The sequence below is a fragment of the Acomys russatus genome, unplaced genomic scaffold, assembly GCF_903995435.1.
Source record: "Acomys russatus unplaced genomic scaffold, mAcoRus1.1, whole genome shotgun sequence".
Taxonomy (NCBI): domain Eukaryota; kingdom Metazoa; phylum Chordata; class Mammalia; order Rodentia; family Muridae; genus Acomys; species Acomys russatus.
In genome coordinates, this window is record NW_026131437.1 from 973 (window position 1) to 14,393 (window position 13,421).

The following is a 13,421-nucleotide window of genomic DNA, read 5'->3' on the forward strand; positions in this document are numbered from 1 at the left end:
CTTTGGCGGGAACAGCGCGTGTGCGGATGCGGGTGGGGAGGAGGGGAGGGACCACGACGACAATCATGGTCTCAAGGCAACGTCCTCTGGGAGTCAGTCCCCTCCTCCCCCTGCCCCACTCAAGGAGACTCCTCAGAAAGGCTCTCCTCTGTGATGAGGTGCTTGGGCGCGAACAGCGTGAGCAGGGGCCAGGGAGCGGGATGACAATCATGGTCTCAAGGTAATGTCCTTTGGGAGTCAGTCTCCTCATCCCCCGTTCAAGAAGATTCCTCAGAAAGGCTCTCCTCTGCCATGAGGTACTTTGGCGGGAACAACGCGCAGCAGGGTTGGGGGTGAGGGGTGACCACAATCGTGGTCTCAAGGTAATGTCCTTTGGGAGTCAGTCCCCTCATCCCCCTCTCAAGGAGACTCCTCCGAAAGGCGGGAACAGCGCGCAGCGGGGTGGGGGGTGGGGGGTACCATCGTGGTCTCAAGGTAATGTCCTGTGGGAATCAGTCTCCTCATCTCCCATTCAAGGAGATTCCTCAGAAAGGCTCTCCATTGTCATGAGGTGCTTTGGCGGCAACAGCGGGCAGCGCAGGAGGGAGCAGGACCCACAATCATGGTCTCAAGGTAATGTCCTTTGGGAGTCAGTCCCCTCATCCCCCTCTCAAGGAAACTGACTCCTCAGAAAGGCTCTCCATTGCCATGAGGTGCTTGGGCGGGAACAGCGTGCGTGCGCGGGGTGGGGGGTGGGGGGGCGGGCAGCATCATGGTCTCAAGGTAATGTCCTGTGGGAATCAGTCTCCTCATCTCCCATTCAAGGAGATTCCTCAGAAAGGCTCTCCATTATCATGAGGTGCTTTGGCGGCAACAGTGGGCAGCGCAGGAGGGAGCAGGACCCACAATCATGGTCTCAAGGTAATGTCCTTTGGGAGTCAGTCCCCTCATCCCCCTCTCAAGGAGACTGACTCCTCAGAAAGGCTCTCCATTGCCATGAGGTGCTTGGGCGGGAACAGCGCGCGCGTGGGGCGGGCACCATCATGGTCTCAAGGTAATGTCCTGTGGGAATCAGTCTCCTCATCTCCCATTCAAGGAGATTCCTCAGAAAGGCTCTCCATTGTCATGAGGTGCTTTGGCGGCAACAGCGGGCAGCGCAGGAGGGAGCAGGACCCACAATCATGGTCTCAAGGTAATGTCCTCAGTCCCCTCATCACCCCACCCCCACCCCACTCAAGGAAACTCCTCAGAAAGGCTCTCCTCTGCCATGATGTGCTTGGATGGGAACAGCGGGGAGGGGGGCCGGGGACCGGGAGGTGGGGGTCTGTGGCTTTCCTCAGTGGCTACTTAGCTTGAGGATGTCCCCGAGTGCCCAAGAGCAGCTGATACAGTATTGAGGCCAGTACTGACCTGTGTGCCCCACTCAGCTTAGGTGGGCTAGTGGAGGAGGGTGTTGGGACCAACTCACAGAACACGTGACACAAAAAGAGATAGGCTGTACTATCTCTGCCTTTCCACTTACATTATGCCTTTTCGTATCTCCCGGAGAAGGGGACCATCTCACTTTGAGAGTGACCGGCCTTGTTTTCCAAATGTATTTAAGGCAGGAGGCGGGGTCATAAGGAGGGCACCATGAAGGAAGGTGGCCAGTTGTCCCAGCAGGATACTGGAGCCAGATCCCCAAACATTACTCACCCATTATGCTTATGAAGAATAAAAGAAAATTTGGATTCACGTGCTTACATCTGCACATACGTTTTACTGCTCTGTTAGAAGGGATGCTGAAGAGTCTAGATCTATGGCTATGCATTTGCTGCTGCTGAGGCAGGCATGCATATACTAGTAATCGTGGTGGGGGGGGTTAAAGAGGCTTCCTGAGCAGGTATGGTGAACACAGCACTTACAGTCTGACTGGGACAGGTCACCCACAGCTGAAACAGTTTCTATGAAGGTGCCATTCAGCAGTGACAAGCTGAGGGTGGCGACATGGTTATTGTCTTATGGTCAGAGACATGATGATATGTGCTCATATCTGTACAGATGGTCAGAGTAGAACTGTGTCCTGGGTGTTTGCATTTGACATGAGCCAGTGTGACCTTTGTTCACCTGTGTTGTAGATAATTCCATGTATAAATCTTTCCGAGGAATTGTGACACACCTCTACACTGATTATGGATGGATCAATGAGAGCATTTTCTTCAGTTTCGATGTGGTGTGTGGCAATGTTCCACTGAACGTTGGGATGGATGTCATTGCTCTTGTGGAAGAACGTGAAAAAACTCATGCATTGAGAACACTTAAGGTAACACTGAGTTTGCTACGGTTCTCTTACAGTAATGGGATTTTGATATTTCCTCTTGGTTTAAGACAAGCATCATTGTGGGTATAGAATGAATGTTGGCTTTCCAGTGTGCTTATTAGATATGACGGTTTAATATTTGATTGCAGTGATGTTTTTCTGTTCCTAAAGGCTGTGTCACTTGGAGTATTTGAATAGCATGGTGAATGATGACTCTCCTCTCCTTTAGCTTTCATCTTCGTAAAAAGCTACTTTTTAAATTTTTTTTTATCTTTTTTTTTTTTTTTTTCTGAGACTGGGTTTCTCTGTGTAGCCTTGGCTGTCCTGGACTCACTTTGTAGAGCAGGCTGGCCTCGAACTCACATCGATCACACTGCCTCTGCCTCCTAACTGCTGAGATTACAGGTGTGCACCACCATACCCGGCTGCTAGCTGGTTTTAAATTATTTTTTAGCTATACTGTTCACATTGATTATTCCAGCAACAGGCTACATAAAAGCATTTTTTGCCAATATTGGTAAACATAGATATTATTATTATCATTTTTATAGAATGATTCTCAAAATGAGAACTAAAAAGTGGATTCACAATATTATAAAAATCTTGGTTTGGTTATTGCTCATATATGCATGGGTTGGGGTGTGTGTGTGTTTGTGTGTGTGTGTGGTGTATATGCATATGTAGGCACCTGAGCAGACATGTATAGAGGCCAGTTCCAAACTGCCATGTGTTCCTCAGTTACTTTCCTCCTTATGTTTGGAGACCATCTCTTACTGAACCTGGAGATCACTATTAGGGGTGTCAGGGAAGTCACAGAATCTGGCTGTCTTTACCTCCACACCCTGCTTTTTTTATGGGTGCTGGGAGTCAACATTCACGCCCTAGGGTTGGTTGCACACTAAGCACTTCACTCACTGATATGATTCCCTAACCCCTGAATTTCTTTAAATCTTTTTGTTTGTTGTTTGTTTTTGTTTTGTTTTGTGTTTTCCCGACAGGGTTTCTCTGTGTAGCCATGACTGTCCTGGACTCCCTTTGTAGACCAGGCTGGCCTCAAACTCACAGCGATCCGCCTCCCTCTGACTCCCCAAGTACTGGGATTACAGGAGTGTGCCATCACGCCCGGCTTTTAAATCTTAATGATGAAGGAGCAATTGTTTCTTTTTGCTCCTCTTACTAATTAGATTCATAACAGTTCTTTCCATGCAAGGGAAAATATCTTTGTTAGAAAATTTGTGCATGTTGTTTCCCATTATTTTATCTAATTCAGTTTTCTTAATTTATGTGTAATTTTAATGTCCTGTATGTATTCTCATTTTATCTTTATTTTTTGACCTTAGTAAGCACTGCAAAGCTGATGTCAATTCATAATTTGCACAGATGTCCATTATTGTTTCTATTTATTAATTCTTGTTTTTAGGAGGCATGGTCTCAATCTATCTCATACCTCAAACTCATTCAAATTCATAATCCTCCCAGTCTTTGATTCAAAGTGCTGGGATTACAAGCCTCATATACTATGCCTCATTTTGTTTTTGTTTTTGTTTTCCTCTAAAAGTTGTATGCATATTGAAATGTAAACATTCAGTCACCCTGTTTTTTGTTTTTTTTGTTTTTGTTTTTGGTTTTTGATTTTTCAAGACAGGGTTTCTCTGTGCATCCTTGGCTGTCCTGGACTCACTTTGTAGACCAGGCTGGCCTCGAGCTCACAGCGATCTACCTGCCTCTGCCTCCCGAGTGCTGGAATTAAAGGCATGCACCACCACGCCCGGCCTGTCAGCCTGTTTTTGACATAGACTCCTAAGACAAGGATCCACACCTTGCTTTGTAACTTACTAGGTAGTGGTCCTATACCACTAACTGGATCATCCACTCAGTGCTAGTTGATTGGGAAGATCAATGATGGATTGAGATATTTTCTTAAGCCTTAGAATCTATCTGTATTCTTTTCTGTGTTCATGGCATTTCTAGTTTTAACGATTTATTTAATTTTTAACCATGTAAACATGTATCTCTCTGTCTTTGTCTGTCTCTCTGTTTCTGTCTCTGTGCCTCTGCCCCCCCCTCTCTGCCTCCCTCCTTGAAACAGGGTTTTTCTGTGTAGCCCTGGCTGTCCTGTAACTTGCTCTTTAGAACTGGCCAGACTAGAACTCACAGGGATCCACCTGCTTTTGCCTCCTGAGTGCTGGGATTAAAGGAGTGTGATGCCACCACTTGGCTACAGGTGTTTCTGTGAGTGTACGTCACCTGTGTATAGATGCCTACAGAGAACAGAGGCACTGGGGGTAAAGTTATCAGCATTATGAGGTGCCCGACATGGGTGCTAGGAATCAAAACTCTGTCTGGCCCCATTAGTGGTACTTCTTAGGTTAAAAAAAACAAGAACTGGTAGAATACAAGTTTACTAGGAAAACCTGCAGATTATTCAAGGTACAGCATACCTGTGGTTTCCTGTAGAGTTGGGGCACAGAGCATTCCTAATCTCTGAACCAAAGGTGGGAGTGCACTAAGCATAGGTGGGCGATTTATTTTTGGAATGCATTTACCAGTCCATGGAACAAACACAGACACAATTTATGCATCTTTTCCTGCCCACGATGATAGTGTTGAGAGATGTTATTTAAAAGATTAAATGACGGATGTTTTGATGTAAATAATAAAGTACTTTGTCTCTGGCATAGGAGACATATGTCCCAAATGTCCTTACAACTGCAACAAACCAACTCACTAAATTGCCATTGTTTTGATGGTGAATTATTGGCATGTATACAGAATCCTGTCTGTAATTGTTATTTTAGCTGCAGACACTGTCTCCTTATCTTGTAGGTGAAAGCTATGAATGATCCTGCTTATGGCACTGAGTCATTGGAAGTTAACAAAGGAGTTTGTATTAGGTGTGTTACTTCTGCAACACAGGAGAACATTTATATCAGCAAAGAAACTTTCTTTCCCAGAAGACTTCTTTCTGGAGGTAGGAGTTATGCTTTCTTAACTACTTACAGAATTTTATACAATGAACTTTGATCATATTCATCTCCTCCCCCAAATTTACCTTCCTTCACGACCCACCCAACTTTGTGTCCTTTCTTTCTCACTTTGTACTACCTATATGTCCATGGATGTGTGGCCTTCTGTTGGAGCATGATGGACCCACCAGTAACAGCACTCTTGAAGAAAACTAACTTGATGTATTGGCTGTTATGTCACCTTGACACAGGCGAGAGTTATTTGAGAAGACAGAACATCAGTTGAGATAATGCCTCCTTATGGGCATGGTGGTGCACATCTTTAGTCCCAACACTTTTTGAAACCTTGTCTCAAAAAACAGTCTACGACCTCAGCACTCAGAAGGCTGAGGTTAAGGTTTCTTAAGTTCAAAGACAAACCTTGAATATATAGTGAGCTTAAATCACCTTGGAGAAACCTAACTGAAAAAAACAAAAAATTAGCCAGGTGGTGGTGGTGCACGTCTTTTATCCCAGCACTCGGGAGGCAGAAGCAGGCAGATCGCTGTGAGTTCGAGACCAGCCTGGTCTACAAACCGAGTCCAGGACAGTCAAGGCTACACAGAGAAACCCTGTCTTGAAAAACAAAACAAAACAAAAAGAGAGAGAAAGAAAGAAAGACAAAACAAACAAACAAACAAACAAACAAACAAACAAAAAACCTAAGGAAGCCAGTTGATAAGTAAAAACCATACTATTAATGCCCAACAGATAGACCTTCAAATTTTGTGTTTAGCCTAAGTATACTGGAAGGTACCCCAGTTCAACAATATGCTTTTACTAATACATCTCTTCCAAAGGAGATGTTACTATGTGCAGAGAAAATCCAGTGGCACTACCAAAAAAAAAAAAATGCTCACTTTGATACACACAGTTGTTATCAATGTCTGACTATTAATCAGCATAGAAGAACTACTGGTTAAAGGATTATAAACGTCCTTTTTTGTAGGAAGATATTCAATGTATCTGCTGGCGATGGGTTTTGTTTTGTTTGGGTCAGGGTTTGGGTTTGGGTTTTTTTTTTAAGGCAGGGTCTCACTATGTAGTCTTGACTGTCTTAGATCATTGTAGGTAGATAAGATGGCATTCAACTTAGAGATCTCCCTACCTCTGCCTCTGGAGTGCTGCGGTTAAAGGAATGTGCCGTCATACCTGCCCAAAGGGTATCTAAGTCTTTGGAAAAGCCAGTTTACCCGCAGGAAATGTAGGTCAGCGATTGCAGTGACAAATGGCCTTAGGAAATGGGATGTGGCCCCAGTGCAGTAATGCTTAGACTTCTACCTTTCTTGGCTGTTTTAGAATTTGTACCATTCAAAGGAGACTTGCTGCTGATGGAGTATACTATGGATCCTGTCACTTCAAATGTCAGCATCAATTCTGTGAGCCCCCTCAACTCTCAGAATATGGAAGAGGTGAGTTGCTTCCACGTTGCCCTGTCATGGGTAGCTAGCTGCCTATCCCTCTGTGCTGATCACTTTCTTGCCCAGGATTTGGTTTGGAATGTGTGGTGGCATATCCCCTGCCAGAGTCGACAGGTTTGTCCTCCGACTGAAAGGGAAATGAGCAGAAACTAATGTGGAACATGCACAGACTTCGTTCCTAAGTTGCATGCTTTACATGATGTTAGGCTGTTCAGTGGATAGCAGCTAGAAGAGCGTCACAGCTTTGAGGCAGTTGTGGGGAGACTCTGAGGACTGTGGGTCTGAGGTGTTCAGCCTTCTGATGAAGGCGCATGAGACCTTGGTTAGTACAGCCTGGGAATGAGCTGGGAAGTCAGAGAGGTAGTGTGTGAGGACACATCGGGAAGCACGAAGGGCAGGCACGTCCTCTCATCAGACAGGGAGGTAGAGAGTGAGGATACACCATGAAGCGTTGGCACGTCCTCTCATCAGATACCCAGGGCTCCTCCTGTTTCCATGTTTGGTTTTTTGTTGTTGTTGTTGTTGTTTTGTTTTGTTTTGTTTGGAGAGGGGTGGGATAGTGACTCAGATGTCAAGGATAGGTTAAGGATTAGACTCATGCTGTGGTGTGGAACGTGCTTTCGGAGATGAGGGCCTGTGTATGACCATCTGTGGTGGGTCATGCTTCCCTATACTCATTGCCCTCACTTCTCATTATAGGTCTGTGTCACCAGCATTAATGGTAGAGTTGGAATGGTGGACGACATTGTTTTTTTTACTCTGGATTCTCTTGATACACCTCCTGGTTATATACCTAGGCTATACGACATTGTCAATGTGGTTGCAGTGGATAGCTTTCAACCATACTGTTCCTGGAGAGCTCTTCGCATGGCCCCAGTGGAAATGTGTATTAACCAGGGCTTTTAATTCATGATTAATAGTACTTCTAAAGTTCTGGTTCAATAAAAAATAACATGAGCATGTAATCTAAATAAAGGTCTGTGAACGAGGACTCTGCTTTTGAACAACCTGGTAATTTCATTGGTGGCACGAATGCACAAAAACATGCAGTATTGGAATGTGATTTAACAAAGAAACAGACCAGACCTCAGGGTAAATGCATCATTTTCCATAAGCAGGAGCAGATTCTCTGCTGCCAGTGGCCTTGTGGGCCACTAAGCATCACGCAGAAGCAAAACATTTAACTCAAGATTCCAGGAGTAAGCAGGCAGAGGTGACTCGTATGAATTAACATTACAGTTTGCCTCCTAGTTTATGCCTCTTTGAGCTTTTCCAAAGTTTATCTCTCTACAATATTGTTCATTTTCTACCAGCTACCCAATTTGTTAAATTTTGTGTTTATCATGGATCTTCTTCCTATTACTGCCTTTAATCTCTATAAAATAGGGTGTTAGGTGAGTCATTTTCTATCTCCCAGGAGTTAGAACAATTCTTAGTAGATCTTCGGGGCCAACTGAAAGTTACAGACTAGTAAATACTTTCACTGGGCTGTAGTAGTGTTTTTCTATAGTTTAAATTGCTAGGTTTTAAATTATTCCACATCCCATTAAGAACTAATTAAAAATCAGGTGTTGGTGGTGCACACTTTTAGTCCCAGCACTCAGGGAACTCTGTGAGTTCAAGGCTAACCTAATCTACAGCGTACATTCCAGGACAGCCAGGACGACACAGAGAAACTGTCTCAAAACAAATTCACAGCTCGTATCTGCGTGGGAAAGGCTTTAAAATTGCATGCTACCACCCAACACCAGTGCCCACCTCCCAGCCTTACACACAGAGGTTTCTTTTTTAATTTTGAAATTTCAACTTCTTCTAATTTATTCAGATTACATCATGAATGTTATCCCCTCACTTGTATCTTCCAATTCCCACCCACCCTCCCTCCTTCTGCCCTATTCCCCTTCCCTAGACCTCTGACAGAAGGGGACCTCCTCCCGCACCATCTGACCACAGCCTATCAAGTCTCATCCAGATAGCCTGCTTCCCTTTCCTCTGTGAGCCCACCGGGCTTCCACAGCAAGGGGAAGGATCAAATCAGGGGCACCAGAGTTCATGTCAGAGGCAGTCCCCACTCTCCACACAACCATGAAGAATGAGCTGTCCATTGGCTAGGTCTGAACAGGGGGTCTAGGTTTACTGTACGCATTGTCCTTGGTCGGTGCAACAGTTTGTGCAGGCCTCCCTGGGTCCAGATCTGCCAGCCTTCATGATCTCCTTGTGGTGCTCCTGAGCCCTATGGGTCCTATAATCTCCCCCATTCTTCCATACCACTCTCATCGTTTCACCCAGAGTCCAGAAGCGAAGTGATAGCACATGCTGGTGTGTAAGGCTCTCTCTCTCTCAGCCTAAGCCTGGGAACGTGACCCAGACAAGCTTGGGAAAGTGACCCAGAAAGAATTGAAGGCCAGTTTCAGTTTCTGAGATCAAGGTGACCAACCGAGATAAACGATTTCAACTAAGGTAAGCAATTCTCAGAAAAGTACCATCTGGGAATTCTCTGGAAACTCCCCAACACCCCTCCATGCCGAGAATAGCCCCCAAGACCAACGACCCCTGCAATAGCCAATAACATTTAGACAAGCACCCTTAGCGACCACCAGAGCCAATCCTAACATAGGACATGCAGCCCCTCCTAACCTCTGCGGTTTTAGCCTTTAAGAGCAGTCTGTAACAGTGACTTGGGGTGCCTCCCTCCCGAGTGAGTGCTGAGGCCCCCTGACGTGCGTCAGCAATAAACCTTGTGCTTTTGCATCAACACTGTGGTCCTCGAGTGGTCTCTCGTGACGACCCCCCACCCGAGTGGATTCTAGGGTCCAACATTGTGGGGGCTCGTCCGGGATTTGGGGGGTCTCCTTGAGACCACCGACCCACTTGTTGCAAGGTTTCAACGGCCCGGGCCTGCCGACTCAACTGACTTCTGAGACCCTGAGTTACTTTCACTTTGTCTTTTGTTTGTACTCTCTGCGGGAGCTTCTCAAGCTCCTGCGGGCTCTCCTTTTGTTTGTGCTCTGCCGGCAGCCGCGAGCTCCTGTGGGCTGCCCTTTCTGTCTGTGCAAGCTCCTTTCTGTTTGTTCACTTTTCTGGTCAGCGAGCCACTTTTGGTTCGCCTCTGTAGCGCGCAAATCTGTATTGGGAGGAGAAAGGAGACAGACGTGTCCAGACCTTTCCCTTTGAGTTCTCCCTCTGACCCTAACCCCTCTCTCCCTACCTCATGTACCCACATGCCCCTCCAGCCCCTTCAGCTCCTTCTCTTACACCTTCCCCCTGACCCTCCTCAGATTCCTCCCTGCCCCCTCCTCCCTGCCTGTGTAGCCGGCAGGACCGAAATCCAGGCCAGGAAACCTCATTGTTTCCTCTTCATGCTATCAGTGGTGACATCCATTACTGGATATTCTCCGCATCAGATTTATACAATTGAAAGACCCACAATCCTCCCTTTTCACAAGACCCCCAGGCCCTAACTTCCCTTATTGATCCTTTTAACTCACCAACCCACCTGGGATGACTGTCAACAGCTTTTACAGGCTCTTCTCACCGTGAAGAAAAAACAGAGAGTCCTCCTGGAAGTGAGAAAAAAATGTACCCGGACCAAACGGGGCACCCACCGAGCTCCCTAACGAGATAGACAAAGGATTTCCCTTGACATGCCCAGATTGGGATTATGAGACGGCTGCAGGTAGGGAGAAGCTCCGTATCTATTGCCAGGCTCTATTGGCAGGTCTCAAGGGAGCTGGAAAGCGCCCCACCAATTTGGCCAAGGTAAAAACTATTACTCAGGGAAAGGAAGAAAGCCCTGCTGCCTTTATGGAAAGATTGCTGAAAGGGTTGCGCATGTATACTCCGTTTAACCCTGAGGCTCCAGAACACAAGGCAACAGTGGCCATGTCTTTTATAGATCAGTCAGCTCTGGAGGTACAAGGGAAGCTACAGCGACTAGATGGCATTCAGACATATGGATTGCAGGATTTGGTCAGAGAAGCAGAGAGGGTGTATAACAAGAGAAAAACCCCAGAGGAAAAGGAAGCTAGGCTAGCAAGGGAACAGGAGGAACGGGAGGATCGCAGGGATCATAAGCGAGATAGACATTTAAGTAAGATCTTGGCCGCTGTAGTGACAGAACCTACTAAATATAGAGAACAGGCAAGAGAGGGGGGAGAACGAAGGCGGCCTCGTGTGGATAAGGATCAATGTGCTTACTGCAAAGAACGTGGACACTGGTTAAAAGACTGCCCTAAGACTCCCAAAGATCAGAAAAAACCTGTCCCGATCCTGGCCTTGGATGAAGACAGTGACTCTGTCTACATCCATCGACACTGGTCTCAAGGACTCGAACCTCGCCGAAAGGGGCCTTAAACCGTCCTGCTCACCACACCTACCGCTCTCAAGGTCGACAGAATAGCCGCCTGGGTTCACGCCTCTCACGCCAAAGCTGCCCCAGCGACTCTTGACTCCGCCTCAGAGACACCACAATGGCAGCTCCATCGCTCCCAAGATCCACTCAAGATAAGGCTTACCCGATTATGGGATTGACTGTAAAAATTCTGCTTCTCACCCTTGTACCCTGTTTTGGCTATGACTCTCCCTCAAATCCCCACCAGCCCATGAAGTTAACTTGGCAAGTGCTCTCCCATATTGGAGAGCCCATATGGGAGACTTCGTCCATAACCCTCTTATAGACCTGGTGGCCTACACTATACCCTGACTTATGTAAATTGGCTATAAAAACTCCTGCTAATTGGGATATCGAGGGACACTCAAACCTCAATGAGGCTCCCACCAAAAAGTCTCCTGAAGGGAGGTTAGGTCTTGACCCCTGGGGGGATGTGACACTACGAGAAAAAGGAGCTTGTTATGACTTCTGTCCTTTTACGTCTGCCCTGGCTCACACCAAACAAGAGCCATAGTGGCCAAATGTGGTGGGGCTTCCACATTCTATTATAAAAACTGGGGATACGCCTTAAGATTAAGGCCAGTTAAAAACTCAAGGGGGGGTTGTAAGGCTCTCTCTTTCTCAGCCTAAGCCTGGGAACGTGACCCAGACAAGCTTGGGAAAGTGACCCAGAAAGAATTGAAGGCCAGTTTCAGTTTCTGAGATCAAGGTGACCAACTGAGATAAACAATTTCAACTAAGGTAAACAATTCTCAGAAAAGTACCATCTGGGAATTCTCTGGAAACTCCCCAACACCCCTCCCTGCCAAGAATAGCCCCCAAGACCAACGACCCCTGCAATAGCCAATAACATTTAGACAAGCACCCTTAGCGACCACCAGAGCCAATCCTAACATAGGGCATGCAGCCCCTCTTAACCTTTGCAGTTTTAGCCTTTAAGAGCAGTCTGTAACAGTGACTTGGGGTGCCTCCCTCCCGAGGGAGTGCTGAGGCCCCCTGACGTGCGTCAGCAATAAACCTTGTGCTTTTGCACCAACACTGTGGTCCTCGAGTGGTCTCTCACGACGACCCCCACCCAAGTGGACTCTAGGGTCCAACAGTGAGGATGTGCACAAACGGGAACATTCTTCCATTGCTGGTGGGAGTGACAAGTTGTACAACCACTTTGGAAATCAATCTGGCGCTATCTCAGAAAATTGGGAATAGAGCTACCTCAAGACCCAGCTATACCACTCCTGGGCATATACCCGAAAGATGCTCCACCACACAACAAGGATGTTTGCTCAACTACGTTCATAGAAGCTTTATTCATAATAGCCAGAACCTGGAAACAACCTAGATGTCCCTCAGCCAAAGAACGAATAAGGAACCTGTGGTACATTTACACAATGGAACACTACTCAGCTATTAAAAACAAGGAAATCTTGAAATTTGCAGGCAAATGGATGGAACTAGAAACAATCATCCAGAATGAGGTATTTCAGACCCATTAAGACACTCATGCTATATACTCAATACTGGATATTAGTGCAACATGTTCCCTGAGAGACTCCACCCAGTGGGGGATTGGGATAGACACAGTTTTTGTTGTTTGTTTTTTGTTTTATTGCAATACTGCTGCCGCCGCTGCTTCTGCTGCTGTCACTGTCCTGCACTGCCTTAACCCGGTGGCAGTGATGGCTACTTGTGAACACTTTCGCCTTGCCACTGCCACAGTGGACCACAAGCCCTGCAGCCAGACCACGATTCTTAAATTTAAAATTATACTTAAAAATTCACCCACATGGTTCAGGCTTTCTTTCTTTCCGTGTGGCAGGCTCACTTGATGCTTACCCCTCCCCTACAGTTTCCAAAGATGCACGCCTTCCCTCCCCTTTCTCACAGTGGGTCTGTGAAAGAAACAAACTTGCTCTTGGGCTGTTTGGCAGGCAGGATGATGGGCAAGGTCAAGCAGCCCTCCTGGGGCCAGCTACCTCTGCTGCCAGACACACTTCCACCATGAATCACTCGGGAATGGCTGGACTACTTCCCCCGCCCCCCATCCCCTTGCTGCACTGGTCTGGTGGTGGTGCCATGCCCCTCTCCCCACACAGGCACAGATTCACTCAAATGCTGTTTCTCCTCAGAATACAGGCAGAGGCCGCTCACAATGCATGGCTTGAACAGCTGAGCCAAGCAGGACCCGCTGTGGCTACTAGAATACTGTGAAGCTGCCCCACCCCTCCAAGTCACTGAGACCTGCTGTGCCGACTGTGTCTGGGTTCTAGCAGCAACAGCAGCTGGGCACTATGGCAGCCTGGTCCTGGCAGCACTTTCAAAACTTCCTG

At 46.8% G+C, this 13,421-nt stretch overlaps 1 protein-coding gene across 1 annotated transcript; it reads left to right on the forward strand.

Annotated features, from left to right (window-relative positions):
• Nucleotides 1-516: 516 nt before the first annotated feature.
• On the forward strand, nucleotides 517-7,610 carry LOC127186199 (cancer/testis antigen 55-like; the record flags this gene model as incomplete). Its single annotated transcript, XM_051142660.1, has 7 exons — nucleotides 517-612; nucleotides 805-900; nucleotides 1,076-1,171; nucleotides 2,097-2,281; nucleotides 5,105-5,249; nucleotides 6,583-6,695; nucleotides 7,404-7,610. Coding segments are annotated over 7 exons (938 nt in total), but the record flags the coding sequence as incomplete, so codon positions are not given.
• Nucleotides 7,611-13,421: the final 5,811 nt, after the last annotated feature.